At 60.3% G+C, this 25,577-nt stretch overlaps 1 protein-coding gene across 2 annotated transcripts in view; it reads right to left on the reverse strand.

The window, feature by feature from the left end:
• Nucleotides 1–3,197: 3,197 nt before the first annotated feature.
• PAK4 (p21 (RAC1) activated kinase 4) overlaps nucleotides 3,198–25,577 on the reverse strand; it is a 46,393-nt gene continuing 24,013 nt past the window's right edge. The window contains exons 1-10 of one of the 2 annotated variants that reach the window (XM_082677622.1): nucleotides 24,094–24,191; nucleotides 14,652–14,725; nucleotides 13,070–13,327; nucleotides 9,790–10,251; nucleotides 9,157–9,597; nucleotides 7,658–7,791; nucleotides 7,306–7,432; nucleotides 6,063–6,188; nucleotides 4,676–4,810; nucleotides 3,198–4,152 (exon numbers count right to left, since the gene is read on the reverse strand). In XM_082677622.1, coding sequence (XP_082533748.1) covers nucleotides 3,997–4,152; nucleotides 4,676–4,810; nucleotides 6,063–6,188; nucleotides 7,306–7,432; nucleotides 7,658–7,791; nucleotides 9,157–9,597; nucleotides 9,790–10,251; nucleotides 13,070–13,273 — 1,785 coding nt within the window. In that variant the 5' untranslated portion in view covers nucleotides 13,274–13,327; nucleotides 14,652–14,725; nucleotides 24,094–24,191 and the 3' untranslated portion in view covers nucleotides 3,198–3,996. Of the gene's footprint in view, nucleotides 4,153–4,675; nucleotides 4,811–6,062; nucleotides 6,189–7,305; nucleotides 7,433–7,657; nucleotides 7,792–9,156; nucleotides 9,598–9,789; nucleotides 10,252–13,069; nucleotides 13,328–14,651; nucleotides 14,726–24,093; nucleotides 24,192–25,577 lie in introns of those variants that run through there. The other variant, XM_082677621.1, reaches the window with a different exon arrangement.

The raw sequence follows: 25,577 nt of genomic DNA on the forward strand, positions 1-25,577 counted from the left end.
TTGCCGCCCCACCGCCCAGCCTGAGGCCTGGCTCAGAAAGCCAGTGAGGGACCCAGGACTTCAGGCCTGGCCCTCGTAGGATGTGCGACCCTGGGCAGGCCCTTCCCCTCCATGGACCTCAGTCTCCACATCTGTGAAATGGGGGAAGGTGTGAGATGATTCCTGGGCCCTCCTCGTTGTGGGGCGTTGGCAGGAGGCAGGCACGAGTTTGAGGTCACCAGTGACTTACTGTGGCAGATAAACTGCCCTTCTCAATCCTGGCTGCATGTTATAATTGCCTGGATAATTCTCATTTTATATACCTATGACCAGACTCCAATCCGCACCAAAGGGGGTTGCCCTTTGCTCACAGAACAGACCTTCAGCATGGCCTTCAAGGCCTTTATTCCTCCCAAGACCACTCTCTCATTCATTCATTCTTTCCCTTTAGCCCACTCCTTCTTCCATTCTCCTCACTGTGAGCCATTCTGTTCCGTAAATGAGTCTCTTTTTTTGGTCTTGCCAAATGAGGACAATTCTTTTATGTCCACAATTTTTTGATTTACAGACTTGGTTGGCTTGGCTCCCCATTCCCATGGGCACACTTGGTCCCTGGCTCCTGATGGCTTCACAGGAGCCCTTGCCTTGTGCCCTCAGATCCTGCATGAATACTGCATGGTCCCGAGGGAGAATTTCTTTGGGAAGTCACCCAGGAGCGGAATTACTGCGAGATACGTACGTGCAGCACTTCATCTGACTAAGCCAGACTTTCATTTTTACCAGATTCGTACTGTTAATATGACAGCTCATCGCTGAATTTGCTTTTCTCTGATTACTAATTGGTTTGAGCACCCGCGCACATCCCTGTTGGCCTTTTAATTTGGTATAATCAACTTGATTTTTTTCTTCATAATTTGTTTCTTTGGGGGAGTTTTCAGAAGTCCTTCTCTGCCCCTAGCTCATCAATTATTTTCCTCTATCAACTTTATAGTTTACCTTTCACGGTGGTTTTTTTTTTTAATATTTATTTATTTATTTTGCTGCGTCGGGTCTTAGTTGTGGCACGCGGGATCTTCGTTGCAGCATACGGGATCTTAAGTTGCGGCGTGCAGGCTTAGTTGCCCTGTGGCATGTGGGATCTTAGTTCCCCGACCACGGAACAAACCCACGTCCCCTGCATTGGAAGGCGGATTCTTGACCACTGGACCACCAGGGAAGTCCCCACGGTGATATTTAATCCAGCTAGGGAAAAACACTGTCAAAACAGAACTGAGATAATAGAAGGTTTTCATATTTCTACTGTTTAATCCTCAGCCGCTGGCCAGAAGTAGCAATTGAACGTGTGAAATGTGGCTAGTGCAACTGAGGGACCGAATGCTTAATTTTATTTCATTTAATTTAAAAGTAAATAGGCACATATGGCTAGTGGCTACTGCCCTGCACAGCACTGATCTCGGGTTCCCTTTCATTGTATTCGGTAGGGATTCAGTTTTCTTTTTCTTAATAAAATGAACCAATTTCTTCAACACTATTATTAAACAATCTATTTCCCCCCTTCAATTTGCTCCTGCGTACACTTGGGCCTGCCTCTGGGTTCTCTGGGGTGAAGCCTGGCGAATGTAGTGACTAGCAGGGATGGCGGATCACGATTCTACAGAAGTGTTTTTTTGTTTTTTTGGCTTTTCCATGCAGCATGTGGGATCTTAGTTCCCCAACCAGGGATCGAACTCGTGTCCCCTGCATTGGGAGCGTGGAGTCTTAACCACTGGACCGCCAGGGAAGTCCCAGTAATAGAAGTTTTAATTAGACACACAGTCGTCCAGAATAAAGACTACATTTCCCAACCTCCTTTGCTGCTGGGTGTGGCCACATGACTAAGCTCAGGCCAAAGAGGCAATGGTGAAAGCTTTGGGGTCACTGCCCTTTAAAAGGAAGGGGTGTGCCCTCCTATTCACGTGGGAGAGGTAACAATCCTAGGATGGAGGAGCAGCAAGATGGAAGGAAGCTGGGACCTTGCTGACTGGGCAGGACTGAGTCCCCCACTCCTTGGCCTCTTATTGAGAGCAACTGTAGATCTCAGTGGTTCTCAAACTTGAGGGGGCATCAGAATGAGGCTTCACACTGCGATGGCTTCTCCTGCTGCAGAGCAAGGGCTCTAGAGCGCAGGCTCAGTAGTCGTGGTGCACCGGCTTAGTTGCTCCGCGGCATGTGGGATCTTCCCGGACCAGGGCTCGAACCCGTGTCCCTTACATCGGCAGGCAGATTCTTAACCACTGCGCCACCAGGGACGTCCTGTACTATGCTCTAAATCTCTGTGTTTATCCATCTAGATCATGTGTGTACTTGGCCAGGCTGACACAGAAACAGTGCCCGGATCCCTGGGGGACTCAGGGTCTGTGGAGAGGGGTGCTGTGGGGTAGGGGCTGACAGTGGGGGCGAGGCAGGACTAGGTCGGATTCTCTGGCTCCTCTCCACACACTTCCAGCCCACAAACCAGACTGAGGTCCCTGGTGCCGGTGACGCCTGGAGGGCTCTGGGAAGGGGGTCCCCTCCTTGGTCTCTCAGTGTCCCCAGGAGGCCGCTGCTGCCCCGACACCTCCCAGGGTGCTGGGAAGGACATACGCCGAGCCCACACTGGCCTGAGGCAGTCACTGCCCAAAACGCAGAAGCAGCGCCGTCTCCTGTCGGCCGGATTCTCTCCTCTCCCTGAGACCCGGCCTCAGCCTGGAGGGCAGGACATGGCCAATGGAATATTTCTGAGGCTGGCAGCTCCAGGTCCATCCGTCTTAGCCGACGCCCCAGCAGCCCATCTGCCTGTTGACCGGTTTCCTAACATCAGCTCACCAAGGATCAGTTCCCACCCACTGAACGCACTCCAGACAACCTTTAAAATAGGTTTCCAGCAAACTGCAGACTTGGCAAACTGGTCATCATGGCACATGGACTGGTAAACTGGCTGCTTCCAGGCCTGGGGGGGCATCAATCCAGCCCTGTAACTGGCTGCTTGGACCTGGAACTCCCGCCCACCCACAGACACGGCCCTGGCCCTGAACTGGGCTGGAATCCTGGGGTCAGCCAGGCCTCCCTCCCAACCCTAGAGCCCCTCCCCATCAATTCTCCCCCCAAGACGGCCTGGACGGGGGTGGGGGGGCCTCTATGCACACTGCACACACACAAAACAAGAAACTGGTTTAATTGTAAAACTAAGTTGAGGGAGGGGCGGGCGGGGCTGCGCTGAGGGGGCAGGAACCCGATTCTTCAAGCAGTGGTCCTGTCCCCGGTGCCACCCCGCGGGACAGGGACCATCCGTCCCCAGATGGGGGCTAGAGTGTTATAAAATGACAATATAAATAGACTTCTAGAAAAGAGGAGGCTGTTCCAGGTGCAGTAGTCATGTTCTGCAGAGGCTGGGGGTGGGTGGGAAGCCCTGACCCCTGTCTCCGCATCCAGCCACAGAGAGGGGTGTGGGGCGAAGGGAAAAGGCCACTCTTCAGACATTCATGATCGACCCCCGCAATGGCTCAGGGGGGAGGGGCTGTGGATCAGGCGAGGTCTCAGAGACACGCACTCGCAGGCTGGAGGACAGAGGAGCTGGACCTTCTACATGCACACATGCGTGTACACACACACACACGTGTGCGCACGCGCACACACACACACGCACACACACCTCTTTCGTAGTGTTGTCTCCACCCCTGGCGGCCCCCACTGCAGGTTTCCAGTGATGGGAAGGCTGCCCGTCCTTCCTGGAGACAGGACAACACTGGGGCGGGCCTGTCCCAGAGGGTTGGCGGGTCCTGGGAGCCTCGTGTGCTCCCACAAGTCCCTGCGCTTTTTTAAAAGTCCCAAAATCAAAACGGCAGTTCAGTAGTAGGGTCCCGCACACCCCCCAGCAAGGAGGGCAGAGCCATAGAGTGTCTCCTGGGCTGGGAGGGGCAGGGGCCGGCCCTCCACTGGCCTCTGGCAGGGCAGGGGTGACCCAAGGGGCTCTTTGGTTCAGGGTCAGGGCGCTGGGCCTCATCTGGTGCGGTTCTGGCGCATGAGGGGCACGATGCTGGCGGGCGGGCCCGCTTTGGCCAGGAATGGGTGCTTGAGCAGCTCAGCCGCCGTGGCCCGCTGTGCCGGGTCACGTACCAGCAGGCGGTCCAGGAAGCCCTTCAGGGATGGCGACACCTGTCAGGAGGCGGGCGAGAGGGTCAGGGGGTCTGAGAGCCAGCTCCACTGCTCACTCGCTGTGGGGCCTCAGTCTCGTCCTCTGTCAAATGGGCTGACAACATCTACTGCCTAGGGAGGGGGCAAAGAGGTCCCAGGAGCTTCGCCCCAGGGGCTCATTCCCTCCCCATTTCCAAGGCTCGGCAGGACCCTGGCAGCAGCTGGGCCCTGGAGGCACCCCTTTCTCACCAGGCAATTCCTTCACCACGAGGGCCCCTCTCCTGGACCTGGCTATGCTGTGTGCGTCTAGCCAGGCCAGCCTAAGCACAACTTCTGGGATGTGGGGTGGTGAGGGCACAGAGTTTACACAGACACTCGAGGCCTGGGGGACGCGGGGGTGACCCAGCGCACAGTAAGCGCCACCTCGGGAGGGAGCCATCCATACCCCAGTGCTGCCCGCACCCAGCGCTCTGCTTGGGTTCGGGGCTGGGTGGAGCCCTGTCCCCCCTCCCCCACCTGCCTGCCGCCTGCGGGAGGGGCCCACCTTGTGCAGGTTCTTCAGTCGGGGTGGCAGGTTGTCCCGAATCATCTTCATGGCTTTGAGGGGTGGCTCATTGAAGTAGGGGGGCTCCCCATCCACCATCTCGATCACCATCACCCCCAGAGACCAGATGTCCACCTGCGGTGGGGACGGGGCAGCAGGGCTGAGCTGTGCAGGCATGGCCAGTGCTCGAGGGACACCCAGAGGGATGGCCCTGGTTCTGTCTTTGCCTCTTTGCTCCTAGAATCCTTGGGCCCTGAACACCCTCGCTGATACCTAGCCTGCCGGACCCTATGCACTCCTCACCCAGGGAGCCCTCTGAAGGGTTCTGCCCACCCAGCATCTATCCCCTTCTTTTTTGCTAACCCCCCTCCTTCCCCTGGGTTCCTCTGGAGAACTCCCTCTCCCCTACTTCAGTCCATGGAGCATGACCAGGTAGCCTAATCGGCAAGAGTCCGGACACAGTAATTGGTTCAGGAACGGGCACAGGACCCAAGCTGAGCCAGTCACAGTCAACCCTGAGACTTCAACCAAAATATTCAGGAAAACAGTAGGGCTCATGTGATGTGTTCTGGAGTTGCCAGGGTCATGTCTGTGCTGACCAGGGGAGCACCTGCCTGAGTGAAGACTACAGGGGGGAAATTCTAGGGACCCACAGCTTTCCATTTTGCTAAATCCATTTGAGATAGTTTTGTCACTCACAGGCAGTCCTGATTGAGATGGTCCCTCAGAATCTCCTCCCAGCCTCCCCTCCCAGTGTGATCCCACTCCTGCCCGAGGTTCCCCCAAGATATGCTTCCAAGGGCACCTTGGCCAGGCCCTGGGTCAAGCCTTGTTGACTGTGGAGGAATCCTCAGGGCCACAGGCCACAGCTCAAAGACCAGGCAGGTAACGGCAGGGAGTGAAGCAGGTCAGTGCAGGCAATAGAGCTGGGTGGGGACTACGGCCAAGACGAAGGCGCCCCTGCACTTGCTAACGTGGAGCAGCCCCTCAGCGCCTGCTGACTGTTGCTGTGCGGGAATTTGGCCTCCACGTGGCCAGAGCTCTTGGTTTTCTGACAGAGGATAAAATTCAGACTTTCACGTGAGAGCTCTTTTTAAAATGCTCGCAAGAGCATCTTCAGAGCACGTCAGCCAGTTTGTGGCCTCTGCCCCAGGCTGACAGGCAGGGCCAGGGCCAGGGCCACTTCTGCTCAGCATTCTGTTCCCAGCTAAGCACTGGCCTGGCTCCAAACTAGAGCCCAGTCAGCAATGAGTGCACGCAGCCATGCCTACTTCTCCCCCAGACTGTCCCCAGGGACTGAGCCCCCTCACCCCCAGCACTCTGGCTGTTCCGGACTGTCACAGTGTAAACCAGTGCCGAGCGGCACGGCCGGCCACCTCTGGCTCACCTCTGGCCCGTAAGGGAGGCGGGAGATGAGCTCCGGGGCCATCCAGTAGGGCGTGCCGACCAGGGACTTCCTCCGGGGCACTTCCTTGCTCACCTGGGCACAGAACCCAAAGTCCGACAGCTTCACCTGCAGCAGGACGTAGGCAGTAGGGTCAGAGGTGCTGGTGGGGGCGGGGTGAGCAGAGGCATCTACCTAATTGATTCCTTGGCCTCGGACGCGCTGGGTCTCCACGATGCTGCCCAGAGGTTAGAGCCTCTGGGGAGCTCTGCCGTCTCCTGGCTGGGGCCCTCAGCCGTGTCACCTGCCCAAGATCGCACCATCTGCCTCCGTGACAGGGTCTGCGCTGGGGCTCTCGGGGGAAGTGGCCCGAGTCCCAGGGGTACCAAAGGCTGGGCGGGGACTCAGACTGGGGCTGGCTCCCAATGCTGTGCCCTGGGACCCTGCTTCCCGGCAGGAAGCACACCTTCAGCTGGCAGGTGTCCAAGGGGGGTACAAGGGGACACAGCCTGCCTCTGCAACAGCTACATCCCCAGACCAAGGATTTATACCTTTGCTGGAACCGTGGGCCCTATCTGGACTCTCGAGGATGTCTGTGGACCCTCCCACCCCCAGAGAGCATGCTGACACATGTCCCCCAGACACATCTGCAGACATCTTTAGGTGTTCGTGGACCCCAGCTGAGACTCCCGGTGACACTGAGCCTTCCCCCCACCCCCCGCCTCTGCTGACTGGCGTAACGTTCCTGGGGGAGGGCGGGCAAATCACCAACAAGAATTTGGTGAAAGTCAAGGGCCCCCTCCCACTGAAAATCATGTTCACTCTCGGAACATAAACGCAGGTTCTGGTCACTGTGAGGCTCACCCATGGACCTCAGACTCAGAGCTTCAGTCCAGAAGATGGGAGACAGCACTGGAGTCCACAGCCCACGCCTGGATGCCAGGCTAGGAGCAGGTTCTCACGTGGCCGAGAGGCTGGCCACCCAAATGGAGTCTCCCCTCTCTGGGCCCAGGGCTAGCCTACAGTTCCCAACGGCCCGTGCTGACGGCAGAGCCCCGCCAGCCTGAGCCCCTGACCGCAGGGGCAGAGGCCGCACTCACGTGGACCCCTGACTCTGGACTGCTGCCCAAGGAACGAAGGAACTTACTGCTCCTCACGTGACTGCACTCGGGGGTCAGAGCACACCCTACCAGCAGAGGGAGAGCTGGGCAGAGGCGAGGGAAGGCCAAGCCACCCCGTTCCTCACCCTGCCATCGTGGGTCAGCAAGATGGAGTCGCTCTTGATGTCCCGGTGGATGACCCCCTGGGCGTGGAGCACGGACAAGGCCTGCAGCACGGCCAGGCACACGGCGGCGATCTGCTCCTCGTTCATCCTGCGGGGGTGGGTGGGTGAATGACGGGGACAGACAGGGCCCCGCCCTGGGGTTTAAGGGGGACACAACACTACCCTGGGCTTTGAGGGGGACATGGCCCCACCCCAAGGGGTCTGGAGGGGGCCAGTCCTATCGTGGGAGAGGTCTGAGGGGGCCCAGGTCCACCCTGGGGAGCCAGGGGAGACAGCAGGCTGGCTGTCACAGGGCCCAGCTGTCCAGCAGTACCTGGTGTGGGTGACGATGTCGGTGAGGGCGCCTCCCTCCAGGAACTCCATCACCACCCAGAGCTCGTCCCCGACCAGGTAGCTGTTGTACATCTCCACCACGTTCTCATGCTGGTAGTCCCTCATGATCACCACCTGGGCATGGGAGGCCGGGTTGGCGCAGCGGAGGGAGGACGGCCAGGCCCTGCCACCGGAGCCCTCCCCCCTCCCTCTCAGCCTGGGTGTGGACCCTGCCACACTGCGGGTCTGCTTCCACCCGTCACTCCTGCTCATTGGGGTCCCCCTGGGCTGTCCTCCCACGGCCAAAGTCAAGAGACCTCAAAGGCAGCGTGGGCCTGACGTCTGCACTCTATTCCAGGGGTGCTCCCGCCCCGCACACACCCCACACTTCTGACGCTGGTCTCTGACCAGCCCTGAGCTGGGCCGCGAGTGGCTCTGATGGCCAGGCTGGTGTCGGGAGAGGGAGCTGGAACGAGGGCGTCTAAGCACAGGGCTGAGACCAGAAGGCCAAGCAGGTGCTAGGCAGGCCAGATAAAAGGCAGTGGGGGGTGGGGGTGGGGGAAGAGATTTCAGGGGCAGGAAGGCCTAGCAAGGCAAAGCCCCATGGAGCTGGGGGAACACGATGCTCACAGGGGCCACATTACACGGGGCAAAGCCGAGGCGTGTGGAGAGGTCAGGAGGCAAGAGCTAGAGTCTGACGACCCCGGATCTGACGTCCTCCTGGGATTCCTGCATCAGAGGTCGGGGGCTGCTCCCAACACAGATTCCTCTCGGGAAGGAGCCAGGGGTCTGCCTTTGCAACATGCTCACTGGTAGTGAGCCCCTCAAGGGCCAAAGCCTGAGGTCAGACAGAAGCGAGGCCTAGATGGGGGCGGATCTCAGATGCACGGCCAAGAGGCCAGGCCTTTGTCCTGAGGGCACCAGGGGGCGCTGCAAGGGGCAGTAAAGAGGTGTGTGGCAGCCCTTTGGCTGTGGTGTGCGGAATGCCCAGGGGGCAGGGCCGAGCAGCAAGTGGGCTACATGGGGACAGGAATGGGGATGGGGGAAGGAGTGACAGGCTCAGGGCTGACAAGCCGGGGTGGGGGCCAGGGAGGTCCAGAGCTCCGGCCTGCGGACAGGAGTGGCGGGGCCTCTCTGAGACAGGGAACCAGGAGAGGCAGGTTTGGAGTACACGCTTCGGGGCCAGAATGGGACTTGGTGGGTATGAGGGGCCTGGAAGGCACGCAGAGGGTGGGGCTCAGGGGGATTAAGGGAGCCTGGAGCTGGGGCTCGGGGCCTGGCCAGGAACAGGACAGCCATGGCCATGGGTATCGTGGGGACAGAGGAGACAGCCTGGGGAGGTGTGACGAGTGAGGACAGGAGCCGGGCCCAGAACCCAGCCCTGGGGAACCCCGTCCCCGAAGGCCCTTTCCCCTCCTCACCCCTACGGGCCCTCAAAGACCACGGGGCGGAGGAGCCCCAGGAGGCGAGGTGAAGGGCGGGGGCGGGGCAGCAGCCCACCTCATTGAAGAGCAGCTCGCGCCTCTGCTGCTTGCGCAGGTCCATCTTCTTGACGGCCACCAGCCGGCCCGAGCTGCGCACGGTGGCGATGCACACGATGCCCGTGGAGCCCTCGCCGATCTTGATGAAGTTGTCCAGGTAGGAGCGAGGGTCGCCGGGGTCCACCACCAGTTGCAGGGCAGCCCGGAACTGCTCGTGGGACACTCGCTGGGGTTCCCGCTGTGGCGAGCGGGGTCCGGGGGGTCCGGGGGCGGGGGGTGCAGGCGGGGCGGCGAGGGTGCGGGCTGGAGGGGCTAGCTGGGGCTCGGAGGCGTGGGGGCCCAGCACTCCAGGGCTGGGGGGGCCATGGGCTCGAGCGGGGGGCCGGGAGGCAGAGGAGGACTGGGGGACGGCCAGGCCCCCCACCGATGGCCCATTGGGGGCCACGTTGTGAGGCTCCCCCTGCAACAGAAAAGAGAGGCGGCTGTCAGTGGAGGGGCCAGAGGGACGGGGACCCCGGCTGTGGGACAGACACATGGTGGTCAGGATGCAGATGGACGGTGGGCTGGGCACAGGTTGGAGTCGGTGGGTGGCAATGGGGAAGCTCCGGGCAAGGGGACAGTGGGGTGGTCCTGGGGCAGGGGGAGCAGTTACCTGGGCGCCCCGGGATGGGTGGTCCGTGTCGGCCCGTGGGTACGTGTTAAAGGGCCGGCCAGCTGCCACTTTCGCCCCGCTGGCCAGACCGGCAGGCTGGTAGGGGGTGCCGACGTCAGGCCCAGAGAGGGGCCGCTTGTCCCGGGAGGACTCCTGGGGCCCCCCTGAGCCCTCCCTGGAAGACTTGGGCCTCTTGTCCGGCCCCACCCGCCGCCTGTCTCCACTGCTGCCACCCGCCTCGCTGCGCCCGGCGACCCGGCCTTGACCGCCCGCCTTCTCTGGGCCCCCTCTGGCCGTGGTGGCCTGCTCCACGGGCATCCTGTTTTCCTGGCGGGCACGGGCGGGTGGCGGCGGGCTGTCTCTCCGAAGGGAGTTGGAGCGCGTCACCGACATGTTCTCAAACTCGTCGAGCAGCAGCGTGAGGGCCCCATCCTTGGCGCCTTTGCTGCCCCGCACGATGGTCTGGGGTCCGGGGCAATGGCGGGGTGGGGGCCGGGCAAGGAGGAGGGGGACACAGGACGTGTATCCGACAAACGAGGACAGGACAACACAACACACACACAGAGACAAGACAGAGACGGAATGAAGAAATGCCATGGGTGATGACAGGGCGGGGCGGCAGGGGGGCGGGCAGGAGCAGGGAGGCCCCTGCTGCCCCTCCCCCAGCACCTAGCCTTGGGTGGTAGGAGGGGAGCGGGAGGAAAGCCTGCCCATCCGACAGGCTGTCGCCCCCCCCCCCCCCGTGGGCTGCACCCGTCTTTTTCTTGCTCTCCGGACTGGGGGGCGGTCCCTGCCCTGTGGGGTGCAGGGGAAGAAGGGCAGAGACTATGCCACCCCATAATCAGTCCTGGAGAGCTGCAAATTACAGGATGCTGGGGCCGGGGCCCAGCTTGGCAGTTCCTCCCCTGCAGCCCGCCAGGGCTGTTAACTCCAAACCACGCTCTCTGTTCCTCTGGAGGCTGAGGGTGGGTTAACGGGAGAGTCAGAAAGGTTTGGGCCTGAAGTAGAGGTGCAGGAGTGCCCCAGGAGCAAGGCTGGCAAATGCGAATGCCTGTGTAAAGCCTGTCCCGAACCCACCCTCACCCGCCATGGCCACCACCTGATCCAGGTCACAGCCTCCAGGGTTCCCCCTGCCCCGACTCAGCTCCAGGCACATGGGCCTCCTAACTGCTCCTAAAACACACCGGACACACTCCAACCTCAGGCACTGGCTGTTCACACTGCCTGGAACGTCTTCCCCCAAGTTTGCCGAGCTCCCCTCCCCAACACACACCCCTTTCGGCTCTTTGCTGGAGGCTTTCGCTGACCGCCCGTGGTCTGAAACGCCAGCCCCTAACACTCCCTATCCCCCTCCCCTGCTTTCCTGTTCTCTAGAGTACTTAAAACCAGCTGACATAAAGCACGCGTACAGCTGTCCATGGCCTGCTCCCCCAGTGCAATGATCGGGAGGGAGGCCACGGTTTCCTCCTGTCTGTTTCTGTTCTGGCTGGTATACAGAAGGTGCTCAATAAGTATTTGCTGAACCCGTGAGTGAGTGAGTAAGGCAGGCAGGCTGGGAGGAGGCTGAGGGGAGCAGAGCCCATGCCCCTCAGCCCTGTGCTGTTAATCACTGGCAGGCAGGGACATAGGCTGCCAGACATCCTAAAGCCAGAACCACTTCAAATGTGCAGAAAACACAGATCCCACAAAACCCTCCTACAGGCCGCAGTACCCCTGTGGGGCCAGCCCCTGCCCCCGGCCTCTCCCGGGCTTGGCTGCCAGCCTGGGGCCCAGCGAAGCAAGGGAGACACCTGGTCAGGCTTTGGTGCTGGAATAAGAGGTCGAGAAGTCCCTGGGGGTTGGGGGAGGGTCTGGGAGGACTAGGGAGTTTCTCAGCCGAGGGCAGCAAACACAAGCGCCCACAGGGGCCCCAGGAGAGTGCCAGCCCGTGTGGCACCTTTGTGTGACTTAAGGTGCCCCTTCCTCCCGGCAGACACAGTCCCAGGCAGGGCTCGTGGCTGGCAGGCCAAGCAGGGGCTAGATTTTAGGAAGCGGCCTAGTGCGGGCATAACCAGCAGACAAGCAGCCACAGGGCCGGGTAGGGGATGGAACTGAGGTGGGCTGGGTGGGGCCTGCGGGCCCAGAAGAGCTGGCACCCCGCCTGCGGTGGCAGCTGCCCCTCCAGTGGCCCCAGCCGATCTGTCAGGAGAAGCCAGAAATAGAGATATGGATGTGAAGCCTCTTGCTTTTTTAGGCAGTGGCAGAGAATTCAAAGTATCCAAAAGCCCCCTGCCTGGGGCACATGAACGCCTCAGTGGGCTGCCAGCTGGAGACCCTGGGGGAGAGCTTCCGCGCCCCGCTGGCCCGGGGCGGGGCAGGATGAGTCAGCCCTGGGCCTGCCCCCTGGCGCTGAGCCTGCTGACCAGCCGGCCCATCTCCACCCCTCCGAACAACCCGGGTTGCGTTCCCTGGCCCATGGCCCTTCCTGGTTCCCACTGCCCTTCGGATAAAGTCCGTGCTCCGAGGCCGGCTTCGCAGGCTGCGGGGTGCCGCACCCCCTGCCCCCAGACCAGCCTCACCATAGGCCACGCCCGGCACTGGGATCACGGAGACAGGAAAGGAGTTAAGAACATGGGCCTTGGAAACGGACCTTGATTCAAATCCCAACTCTGCCCTTTTGCTCAGATGGCAGGGAAAAAACCCAAACCAAAAACCCCCAATGCTTCATGTGGGCCGTTTCCTCCACTAAAAGCCCTGCCTCTCCACCATTTGCCCCAATGACTCCTCCTCATCCTCGGCCCTCAGGACTCAGCTCCGGTGTCACCGACTCCAAGAAGCTGGCCTGGGCCCTGGGGCTGGTCAGGAGCCCCCTCTGGGCTCCCCCAGCCCAGCCCTGAGCACTTGGGGCAGTCGCCATGAGGGAACGAGTCTGTCCCTCGTCCTGAGATGAGAGCCCGGTGAAGGCCCAGGACAAGTCTGTGGTGCTGGGGACCGGAGCACAGAGCTCAGGGCGTGAGCCTCCAAGGACAGGAGCACGGCTTGGGGCTGGTGTGGGGGACTGTCGGAGGGTCAAGGTCAGTGTAGGGTTCTCAGCAAGGTAAGGGGGGCATCAGCGTTGAGGCCAAGTGAGGGATCAGTGGGTGGAGGGGTGAGTGAAAGGTGAGGACTGGGGCGTGTCTGTGTGGAGGTCAGCAAGGGAGGGGGAGGTGTTGGCCGCAGGGTCAAGTGTGGGGTTGAGGGCTGGGGTCACCCCAAGGGGGTTGGTGTGGGTCAGGAGAGGCGGTGGTGGGCACCAGCATACCTTGGGGGCCCCAGGCTGGATGGAGGTGATGCAGGCGGGGTCGATGAGGGGCTTGGGCCGGCGAGCTGACTCCTCGATCAGGCTCTGCCACTGGCGGGGCAGCCCCGTGAACTTCTGCTCGTGCTGGTCGAAGCCCGTGTGCACGCGGTGCTCGAAGTTAGACGGTGCCGAGATCTCAACCCGCTTCTTCTTCTTCCCAAACATGGCGCCAGGCTCTCAGCGTGGTGAGGGTGCAGAGTTGGGCTCCTGCCGGCAGGCCTGTCGGAGGGGACGGCTCGCCAGAACGTGCTATTCTCCTCGATCCTCTGGCCCCGCCCTGGTCCCATCCATCCTCCTCTCCTCCCTGGTCTCCCCACTCCCCCCCGCCCCCTTCCCAGTCTGTCCCCCACATGCAGCCCAAGGGACCCCGTGAACACCCGAGTCAGGCCCCTTGCTCAGAGCCCTCCTGTGGCTCCACCTCACTCAGGGGAGCTCAGTCTTCCCGTGGCCCGCCCCACACGACCTGCTCCATCACTTCTCTGCTCTCATCTCTCCCTCTCACTCACACTGGCTTCCAAACCTCAGGGACTTGCACTGGCTGTTCCCTGTGGGGAATACTCTTCCCCAGTATCCACACACATGGTCCCCTCCCTCCCTTCCTTCACAGTCATTGGTGACTCCTTTCCTGAACACCCCAAGAAAAGGAGTCCCCATTCCCCACTGTCCTTCCATCACATTTCATAGCATGTTTAACTTCTGGAAATTCTGCTGCTCAGTCTTGTGTTTACTAGTTCAGTGTTTAAAACCCCCATCACTAGACTTTCATGCCCCAGGCCAGGTCTCACCTGCCCAGTTTCCTGGCATCCCACTCCCTTGTCTCGGCCACGCCCAGCACACAGTACGTGCTCAGTGACTGGTTCCTGAAGGCCAGCTGACACTATCCCTGCTTTTCCAGCCTGCACTCTGGGCTGGAAGCACCACATACCTTTGGTTACTTGTTCAACAAATGGTTACCAAGCCCCTGTCCTATGCGTGACCCCTAGGCAGCCTTACTGCTATATGCCCACTTTACAGATGAGGAGACTGAGGCTCAGAGGAGGGAAGTTCCTCACCAAGATCAGAGCGGGGAAAGAGCCACTTCATAACAGATACTAACAGACCAAACAGTCCCTGTCTTTAGGGCCTGTGGTCTCCAGTCCTGTACTCAGAACAGCACCGGCACAGAGTAAATGCTCAATGAGAGCTGATTTAAAAACCAAAGGGGCCGAAGAGGACATGTGTGATGGTGGTGTCCCATAGGGGGACCAGAGAAATGATGGGTAGGGGAGCCAGATGGCCAGAGTGCAAATCTCTCTCTGTCGCCTACTACGTGTGACCTTGGGCAAGTGATCTAACCTGTCTGTGCGCTGGATCAGCCCCCACAGGGCTGCCGGGAGGATTAATGAGTTAATACGAGCAGAGCTGGGTGCAGGGCTGGGACACGGAGGGAGGGCCCCGTCGGCATTTGCTCTTCTGATGATTAGGATGACTCCTAGCCATGTCTGGGGAAGGGGGCCCAGGTGTTGCCCCCCCAGCCCGCACATGGGCCCTGAGTCCCACAGACCTGGTTTGATGCTGGCTGTGCTAGAAGTGCCCTTGGGCACGAGACGTCTCCTCTTGGGGCTTCGGGTTACTCATCTGTAAAGTGGGAAGAAAACATCATTTGTCCATTATTCGTTCGTTCATTCATTCAGCAACAACTCACTCCTTTGTGTCCAGCCTTGCGCTGGTTGGTGCTAGGGATACTGCGGTGACTGAGACAGCCCCTGACAGCCCAGAGTGGTCGGTGCTGGGGTCACAGAGTGCCAGACCCAGCCTGGAGGGATGGCAGGCGGGGGATAAGGGAGGTTTCCCAGAAGAGGGCCCGTGTGAACGAAGACCCAAAGAACTAGGGGAAATGCACTGGGTGGGGATTTCTGTTTGGTTCATGGCTGGCTCCCCAGAGCCTGGCACAGTGCCCAGCACAGGGTCGGCCCCAAGTTCAGTGAGTCTCGTGACCTAGCAAGGATGCTTGCGTGTGTCTGGGATGCGGCCCCTGCAGCCCCTGGTTCCACTCCCGGCTCCTTTCGCGGAGCAGCTCTGTGAGGTAAGGACGAAGAGGCTGCCATCCCCAGGCCAGAGGTAGGGCCATCAGTGGGCAGTGATCCAGGGGAACCGGTTTGGCAGCAGGAGCCGCCTAGTGGGAGGCGGGTGGGGACCCAGCAGCCAACCTGCCTCAACTGGCCTGGGCCTCCCGGCCAGCAGGTGACCAAAGCCAGGGCTCCCCCAGGGGTCCAGTTTCCCTGCCTGCTCTGGGGTGGAACAGGCCTGGCCAGGGTGAGGGGCCCTCTGCCCCAGCCCGTTCTCTACCCTGCAAGCCAGGAGCTCCTTCAGCAGCGGTCCCGCATTCCAGCCCCCGGAACGCTGCCTATCCCGCCCGCCCAGGCCTCCATTCCTGGCCCACCTGCCAGAGGCCCTGACCTACCCTGTCCTCTCTCCAGGCTTCTCTGCCCTCGACTCTCTCCCAGTTCCAGCTCCTAGCCTCATCCCTACCCGCTGACCTTCCCCCATCTTCCCCACTCCACTCCATCCCTCCAGATGTGTATACCATGTCCCACCACCTCCTCACTGCCTTCCCAGATTTGCCCCCATTTGGCCCTGGGCCCAGCCTCACTCCTCACCTTGGCCTCTCTCACTCTGCCTGCCCATCCTCCGCCCCCCAGCCCAGGCTCTGCGGGCCCCAAGTCAGCTCCAAGCCCTCTGCACGAATAGGGTTAGCCACAGGACCCCTCACTAAACCCAGGAGAGGGAGGGGCTCAGGATCCAGACGGGGTGGGCAGGAGGCAGCCTGGAAGACAGGGCAGCCGACCCAGAAGCCCTGCCGTAAACCCCCAAGCCACCTCTGCACGCCGCCCCCAGCCCCGCCCCCAGCTGCCTGTGTGACCCGAAGGAGAAGGGGACAGAGGGGCACACCTCCGGATATTTGCCCGGGGCCAGCCCTTCCCTCTGGGCGCTGCATGGAGGGCAGGACAAACAGAGGAACCAACCGTGTTTATAATGATCAGGCGGGAGCCCCACCCTGGGGCAGCTCCAAGCACTGCCGGCTCCCCCGACCAGAAACCCCCCTTCCCACCAAGTCCCCAAGCTCCTGACTTTATGGGGGCCACGGAAGGGAGAGGAGCTGCTACATATAAAGGGGCCTGTGCCAGCAGCAGAGGAGGCGGGCAAAGAGTAGGCGCTGGGGTTCCCAGGCAAGCCCAGAATTTAGGGGTCAGACAGCCCAGGGCCAAGAGCCCAGCTCTCTGCCTGTGAAGTGTGGGTGAGCTGACCCACCGTGGGAGCTCACTGCATGGCCCTGGGCTAGCAGCTCAGCTGCTCTGTGCCTCAGTCTCCTCTTCTGTTAAAAGAGGACCATGACAGTACCTGCTTCCTGGAGTTCTTATAAGGAGTCACAGAGAACCCAGGCACTGATGGTCTGGCCCCAAGGCCAAGCGCACACAGCAAGGAAGCGCGCGGTAAATGTCGGTCACTATCACAGCAGCAGCCAACACTTAGGGAGCACCTACCGTGCCGGTCCCTCTCCTAAGCACTTGACCCGGAGTCCCTCATTTAATCTGCATGCCCGACCCCAGACAAAGGGGCCGTTTTGGGCTTTGTGTTACAGACAAGGAAGACAAGGCACAGAGAGGGCACCCCACTTGCCCAGGTCACACAGCTTGGGAAGCAGAGTGGACACAAGACTCCAGCCCTGTCTAACACAGAGCCCGGGTCCCGCCAGTTCTCAGAATTACGGCAGGTGGGTCCTTGGAGACTCGTGTGTGCCCGGGTCTGCTTGGTGTCCTGTGTCTAATCGCATTCCATCCTCACCACTAACCTGTGAGACAGACACGCTCATCATCCCCAGTTCACGGGTGGGGAGACTGAGGCTCAGAGAGGGGAAATCCTTTATCCAGGGCACCTAGAATTTGAACCCAGGCAGTCGGGGACCGAAGTCCAGGCTCTTACCCACCTGTCCTGCGGTGGTGCTTCTGTTTTTGTCATTACCATCATGGTCCTGGCCTCCAACCCTTCCTCCCTCCTTCTCCACCCTCTCTATCCACACCCAGACCTTGCTCTTCCTCTCCTGTCCTGACCCCACCTGGGGGTGAGGGTCCCCAGCTCCTCCAACCTGCCCAGGCCCCCAGCGGTAGTGTGGGAGGCAGCACAAAGTGGGGCTCCAACCACCGCCACCCCCTACCCAGGAATAAGGAATTACTCGCCCTTTCCACGGGCCTTTGGCCTGTCGGTCTGCAGCAGAAAAGCTGTCCAAGCACCAGTCCCCACCCCAAATGCGGTTTACTGAGGCTAGCCCCAGTACTCACACCCCTACCACCACCACCAGCACCACCACCATGGGGGGCCCATGACCCTGCGCAGATGCCAATGCTGAGCTCACCGGCTCCCCGGCACTTAGGTGGAGTGGCTATTTCACTCCCATTTTGCAGATGTGGAAACTGAGGCTCACAAAGGTGAAATCTCTCGCTAAGGTCACCAAGCAGAGGTGGGCCTGGAAGACAGTCTGATCCACTACAGAGTCAACATCCTTAAACTCCTCCCCGTGGCCCACGAGGTCCTGAGAGATCTGCCCATCAGCTCTCCTCGCACACGGCCCCTCGCTCACTCTGCCCCAGCCACTCTGGCCTCTTCACTGTTCTTCAAACGTCAGACATGCCCCCACCTCAGGGCCTTTGCACTGGCAGCTTACAACCCCCCCACCCCACCCCGTGCTGGAACTCTCTTCTCAGTGACCTCCATATGGCTCCCTCCCTCCTTCCCTCCACCCACGTCTGCACACAAATGTCCCTGTTCCTGTCCTACCACCCTCTATGCCCCTTTCCTTGCTTTACTTTTCCTCACTGCGTTCACCATATACTGTGTGTGTATGTGTTTGCGTGCGTGAGCTTCTTCAGTGTCTGCTTCTTCCACCAGAACGTCAGCTCCACCAGCGCAGGGCCTGTCCTCTGTCTTGCTCCCCACTGTACCCCAATGCCTACAACACCGCGTGGCAGGCACTCAAGGAACACCTGGTGAACGAACACATTCGCCTGCACCCGCTATGCTACACCCCTGCTCAGACACCTCAGACTCTGCCAGGCAGTACCTGTGAAACTCTGGCAGAGAAACGCCTGGAACTCAGAGGCAGAGGGTGAAGCAGTGACCCCAGCGACACGGCACAAAGGAGCACAGGGTGCAGCCTGCAGCCACCAGCCGGGGCATAGATGCCTCCGAAGCCCAGTGCTTGATCCCTCAAATGCAGGCACATTTCCCTCCTACTCTAAAATGTTTTATTTCAATTAAAAAAAAAAGTCTTTTGAATTATTTCACATGCGGGATGGGCAGTTTCCGACCTGTCCTAGCAAAAGCTTCCCATTTCCCAGTCACCCCCACGCTCACGTGTTCCACCATCAGACCTTTCATGACACGAAAATGGCACCGCCCTCCCCACCAAGGAAATCAGCGCACGTGGAAGAGCCAGATCTGCTAGTGTGACAACACAGTTAAGGGAGTGTGTGTGCGTGCGCGTGTAGAGGGCTCCTTCCCTCCTGCCCTCCACCTGCTCCAGCAGCCCTGAATAAAGCTGCCCCCCCATCACCCCGGCAGTGGAGGGAGCTGACTCAGCCAGGGCCCCAGGGTGCAGGGGCAGAGCAGAGGATGCGGCAGGGGCCACGGCCACCCCTTCCTAGTCACCAAAATGAAACTAAAGCAGGAAGGGGGCGATGAGGAAGGGCTCACTGGTCCCAGCCTGCGCTCAGCGCTTCCACCGCTGGTTCCCGCCCACCCTTCTGCCGTGATCTCCACCCACCAGCTCCAGAAGCCCCCTCCCTGCCTCAGTTTACCGCCTACCTCCCTGGGCGGTGCTCTGATGATGGAGGGGGAGTCTTAACGTGGCAGCCCATGGCAGGCTCTCGCTGCCCCCCGAAACCCCACACCGTTCCTCCTTCACACCTTTGCTCAGCTCTTGCTGCCCACCTGCGTGTCCCCCACCCCCACCCCCCATTCTCCTCCTGCCCTGAGCCTAGTTCCACCAAGGAACCCTCTGGCACCTTGTCCCCAGACCCTGCCTCACGCTTTGGGACTGACATGTACTCAAGCCCCTCCTTGGCAAACACCTACTCTACCCACAAATGATCCATCACACTCAGCCCCCCACCCCTCCATCCAATCATCAATGTCTACCGAGGACTGATCTCTGCCAGGCCTGGGGCAGAGGCGCCAGGAGCGTCAGGAATATCCCTGCCCTTGCAGAGCTCACATCCTAGGGGAAAGGAGACAGTCAATAAATGAGATAAATCAGAAAAATAGCTAGTAAGTCAGGTGGTAAGTGCTGAGGAGAGAAATACAGCAGGGATCAGGAGGGTGTGGAGGGTGAGGGGAGGTGGGAATTTTCAGTGAAGTGGTCAGGGAGGGCCTTGCTGAGGAGGTGACGCTTGAGCAGGGACCCGAGTGGAGAGAGGAGAGGAGCCCTGTGGGTAGCTGGAGGAGGAGCACCCAGGCAGTGGGAACAGCCAGTGCAAATGTCCTGAGGCAGGAACGTGCTTGATGTGGCCAAAGAGCAGAGAGGAGGCCGAGTGGCTGGGGCCGGGTGAGTGAGGTGAGAGAGAAGGGCAGACTGTGTAGGCACTTGTGGGCCGTGGGTAGGACTCTGGCTTTTTAAAAAATTTTTTATGTGGACCATTTTTTTTTTTTTTTTTTTTGCGGTACACGGGCCTCTCACTATTGGGGCCTCTCCCGTCACGGAGCACAGTCTCCGGACGCGCAGGCTCAGCGGCCATGGCTCACGGGCCCAGCCTCTCCGTGGCATGTGGGACCTTCGTGGACCGGGGCACAAACCCGTGTCCCCTGCATTGGCAGGCGGACTCTCAACCACTGCGCCACCAGGGAAGCCCTATGTGGACCATTTTTAAAGTCTTTATTGAATTTGTTACAATATTCCTTCTGTTTTACGTTTTGGTTTTTTGGCTGTGAGCCATGTGAGATCTTAGCTCCCCGACCAGGGATCAACCAGGGATCAAACCTGCACCCTCTGCATTGGAAGGCAAAGTCTTAACCACTGGATCACCATGGAAATCCCCAGGACTCTGGCTTTTACCTGAGTGAGACGGAGCAACAGGAAGGTTCTGAGCAGGGGAGGGATGTGGCCAGACTCAGGTGTTCACAGGCTCCCGGTGGCTGCGTGTGGGGGCAGGGCAGGAGCAGGGACACCTGGGAGGAGGAGGATGCGACAGTCCAGCAGGAGAAGAGGGTGGACGGGACCACGTGGAGCCTGTGGAGGCGGAAGGAATAGGCAGGTTCTGGGCACCCTGTAGAGGTTGAGACGGCAGGATTGCTGAGGACTGACACCACCTTTTGCAACAGCTGGAGCGTGAGCTCCACGGGGGCAGGGGCTTGGTCTGGTCTTGCCCGTCGCCGCATCCCCCAGAGCCTGGCATCCTGGCATCCAGTCCATTCTCTCCCAGCCCTTAGCATCTCCTAACATGTTATATGGTTATGACTGTGTCTGCTGTCTCCCTGCTAAGTCGGTGGCTCGGCGCAGGCAGGAGCAATGCTCTGGTTGGTTACAGGCTGGATCCCAGGTCTCCCCTCAGTGGCTGCTGGGTGGATGGAGGGGACACGTGTTTCAGCGCTGACTCTGGCCTATGCCTGCACCAGGCATGCAGACCAGGCCACAGTGAACCCTCCCAGTGGTTCTTGGGTGCGTGGGTGGAGAGTCCTCTTCCCTCCTGTTTCCCAAACTAGGAAACTGAGGCCCAGAGAGGAGAAGTCACTGCCCAGGGCTGCTCAGCGCCAGGGCACAAAAGCGTCGACTGACCCACGGAGAAGGCCTGTCACTGCCCCCTTAAGCCTCCCGCTTCCCAGCAGCCCTGGCTCCAGCCAAAGCTTCTACTCCAGACAAAGGACCTCAGAGGTTTATGGGACAGGAACATGAACAGAGACAACTCTACTTCCGATGACCAAAACCAAGATCAGAAAGGCTGCTGTGGTCAGCAGGGAATCTGAAGAAATGTTAAACAAAACTCTGCAGGGCTCCCCACCTGGATGAAACTCCCCACTGTGACTTAGCAAGGCCCTGCCCAGCTGGGCCCTGCCACCAAGGGACCCCATCTCCTTCCTGCACTTCACCCCAGCGACGCTGGCCTCCTCCTTGTCAGTCTTGGACACATCAAGCTTGTTCCAGCCTCAGGGCCTTTGCACCCATTGTTCCCTCTGCCCACAGCTGCATGGCTCCCCTTTCTTGATCTTCAGGTCTCAGTGCAAAGAAAACCTCCTCTGGGAGGCCTTCCTTGACCCCCTGACAAAATTTGCACCCCTGCTTTATGCTTCTCCGTGGCATTTATTATCATCTGGCATTATATACCTGTTGACTGTTGGTCCCCCCTCCTTCCCCACCCCCCAGCAGAGTATGGGATCCCCAGGAACAGGGGCCTTTGTCTGTCTCATTCTTGTCGTACCCCTGGCAGCTAGAGCAGGGCCTGGCACACAGCAGGTACCTGGTAAATATCTGTGCAACGGATGAGTGATGTCATCGCCAAAGTGATGAGGCTGGACCCTGAGGAGGTGCAGGGAAGGGTGGTGGGGCAGAGGGCGGCCAGGAGTCCCCAAGGCCCGTCCACACTGCCTGGAAATCTGACCTGATGCCTGTGACGGAACTGAGCCTCTTTAGAGACTGAATCCAGCTATTCAGTGAATAGCCTGGTGTGTGTTCGAAACACAAGGAGCGCCCGGCTGTGAGCCCACTTCCCCAGGCCCTCCCCACCACACGGCCCAGGCTGGGAACTGGAGAAAGTGGTGGTACATTTTGGCCAGAAGCAAGAAGAACATCATACAGGGGGTGTGCCGCCAGAGATCCGCGCTCCCCACGATGGGTGAAAGCCCATAAAAAGACACAGATCGAGGGCCACCCGAGCCTTGGGGAGCAGGGCCTGGAGTCGCATGCGGGAAGTGACGAGCAGCCTGCTCTCCGTGTTCTGGCCACGTAAGCGCCATCCTCCCCTCAGCAGGCCTCTGCACTGAGTGCCGGACAAGGACTCGGAAGGCAGCCGACGAGTAAGAGCGGACGGCCCAGGCTCGTGCCCGCTCCACCACTGCCAAGCTGTGTGCCCGTGAGCAAGTGACTCTGGGCCTCCGTGTCCTCACCTGCAAACTGGGGGTAACGATGGTCCCTATCTCCTGGGAGTGTTTGGACGAGCGAACCAGATGACCCATGCCAAGCGCTCAGAACAGCGCCTGCCGCCGAGTGGGCCCTCACTGCTACAGCCCAGCTGCTGTTATCATTACTGGCACTGCTGCTGCTGCTGCTGAACGAATAAAGGAAGGAACAAGTAAAGGACAGAGGATGCTGAGCACGGTCTCCCAGAGCAAATGTGCCAGTCTGACTACCTCTGTTTAAGACCGTCCTTCTCCAGGGCTGGGATGGGGGAGCATAATGGGCCCCCATCATGCTCTGATGACCCCTGCCCTCCCAAAGGACAGGGCCTGGGGCCCTCTCAGCCACCCTGTGTCCCCGGCCCTGCCCAGCACAGGGCGAGGCACAGCTCAGAGAGTGTGGCTGAATGCACAGATGGCGCTTCCTTTACCCCGAGGTGCTCTAAGCCCCCAGGGAGGCCAGGCGGCTCCTGTGGCAGCCCCAGGCTCAGGTGCCCCCTCCCCGCCTGGCCAGGCTCAATAGAGCACAGACACAAAGGGCACTGCTGGTGTCCCTCACCCCCCAGAGGTGCCCAGGGTGGGGATGGATGCCACAACAAACCTGAGAGTGTGGGCGAGCCCCCAGGGACGGGGGAAATCAGATTCGACTTCATTCATTCCTCCCCTGAGGTGGGGCAGGAAGGAGGGAGGGGGCAACAGGTAGAAAAGAGGCTCCAGTGGCCTCCCAGGCCCCTCCAACCTAAGTCCTTCCCTGCCACACACACACACACACACACACACACACACACACACACACACACACACACACACACACACACACACACACACACACACACACCCAAGACACAGAAGCAAATGAAGTCGCTCCACAGTGCACAGCTGTCCTCAGAGACTGACACAGACATGCGACACAGACGTCCAGCCACACAACCACAGAAACACGAGAACACACACACTGGTTGCACGGAAAAGTCCCCAAGCAGCCCGAGACGGAGCAGCCGCTTGCCCCACACTACCCGGGTACCCTGCTGGCGGCTGTACAGGGGCCTGGGCGCAGGAAGGAGCATCCCACCCCGAGCCTCAGCAAGTGGGCCGGAGGCAACTGTGAGGTGTCATGGGAGAAGGTGGGGAAAGCAGTCTTAAGAGGGGCCTGGCTCAGAGGAAGTTCTCAGAACGAAAGGGCCGCAACACTGGGGACCCACGGCTGGGACCCCAAGAAGTCAAGGATCCGGGAGCCCCTCCACAAACAACGTAAAGACCCATTCACCCCTGAGATGGAGGGACTCCAGAGAGACCCAGAGACACATACAAGGATCCTGGGGGAGCCAAATAACATAATGATACGGACTTCAGCCACCACCTAGAAACACAGCCACATGCTCACACACACAAAATCCCACAAATGCTCCATTATGGCTGGACTCACTAGGAAGGCAGACCCCAAGACCCTCCACACACCCAGGAGCGCTCCTGAGACAGAGTTACACCATGAGACCCGCACACAGACCCAGGCATGCCCACAGCCAGCCCCAGGGTCACCAGTGGCCCAGGGAGGCACAACCCCTTGGAAACACCTCCATGCAGACCAGACCCCAGGAATGCGCTCTCACAGAGATGCTCAGGGGGACCCGCGCCGAGGTGTGGGCTAAGCCCCAGCAGATAGACGCCTGCCACCGCCCACACAGGCACACACACAGCCACCCCGCCCCTGGCCCCAAGACAGGTGTGGCCCCTGGCGCACGTGCTTACGCTGGCTCAGGTGGCCGTGTGTCCGGACTGCCCTCCCGCACAACCAGGCAGCCCTCCCCCTCCTCCACTCATCCCCAAGGCCTGGGCCAGCTCACCTCCACCATCCTCTTCCCTCTGTCCTGGGCCACCCGCAGTGGGGCAGGCCGGCAGACAGAGGCTTCCAGCTGAAAGATCAGGGAGCTGGGATCAAGGGGTTCCCCTGCCCACGGAGGTGAGCTGGCTGGGCTCTGCGCCCTGGCCTCCCTGGCAGCGGCTGGTGACGCGGCCCTGCCCTGGCAGGAGTTGAGCTTGGCTGTGGCTCCAGCCCATGGGAGGGGGAGGGGAAGGGTGGAGGGTGAAGGGAGGGCCGGAGGGAGGCGGGGCTGAGCCTGGAAAGCCTGAGCCATGGGGCCCACAACTGTCCCAGCGGAGGGAGGGCTGGGCAGGGACACAGGAGCAGGGGACCCAACCACAGCCCCTGCTTCGGCAGGGTCAGTCTCCCACCACACACGCACACCCCCATCTCACTCCCTATGCCAGGCCAGGTGCCAGGGGCCAGAAACAGTGGCTCAGCATGGGGCTGAGTGCCCGAGAGTGGCTGGCGGGGCAGCCAGGTGTGAAACACTGGCTGGGGCTGTGGTGCAGGACACAGAGATGGGGGATGAGTGGCCTCTTTGACGGGGAGGGTGGCTGGAGATCCGGGGCTTGCTGTGTCCCCCTCTCCCTGCACACCCAGGCTGCGATGCCAGCAAGAGCCCCAGAGGGTGCAACGAAGGGGGGCCCTGCTGCTCTGCCCCACTCACCCATCAGGATGAACCCGAGACTTGCGGCCTCACCAGGGGAGATCACGGTAAACAGCCGCCACCCCCATGCCACGGAAATACCTAGGCGTGAGAGTGGGGCTGGATGGCGGGAATGTGGAGAGGGAAAGGTGGGGACGGCTGCGACTCCTGTGTCGCTATGCTGGCTGTCTTGCCAGGATGTAACTAACCTTTCTGAAAATAAGTGGCCCAACTTTCCAGAGAACTTCCTCTGGGCCAGGTCCTCCTCTCAGCATCGACACACATTAAGTCATTTTAGCTCACCACTGCCCTAAATGGGCAGGTACTTTATCAGGCCCATTTTACAACAGAGGAAACTGAAGCCTGGAGAGGCCGAGTGACTTGCCCAAGTGGGCCGTCTGTCCCAGTGCCTGTGTCCTAGACCAGCCACTCTGAGCAGGAGGCTAGGGGGCCCAGAACCCCTATCGCAGAACAGGAGAAAAGGACGCTCAGAGAAAGGGACTCTAGAAGGGGTCGTGCAGGCCCACCCCACCTCTGCCTCACACCTTCTCCCCGCTTCAGATCTCACTTTCTCTGAGAAGCCTTCCTTGGCCCGGGGCACAGCTCCTGGCACGAAATCTGTTTCTTTCTGTCTCCCCTGTGGGGGGCAGGGGCCGGGGCTGCCCAGTTCATCCCTTTACTGCAGCCCCTCCTGCAGGAAGCCTTCCCTGACACCCCGGGCTCCATCCCCGCGCTGACCCTCAGGCTGTCACCGTCCCTGACCTGTCTCCCCCATTGGTTCACACATTCGCCCCACTCCTGGCACATACCAGGCAAGC

This window comes from Grampus griseus (assembly GCF_964374135.1).
Source record: "Grampus griseus genome assembly, chromosome: 19".
Classification (NCBI taxonomy): Eukaryota; Metazoa; Chordata; class Mammalia; order Artiodactyla; family Delphinidae; genus Grampus; species Grampus griseus.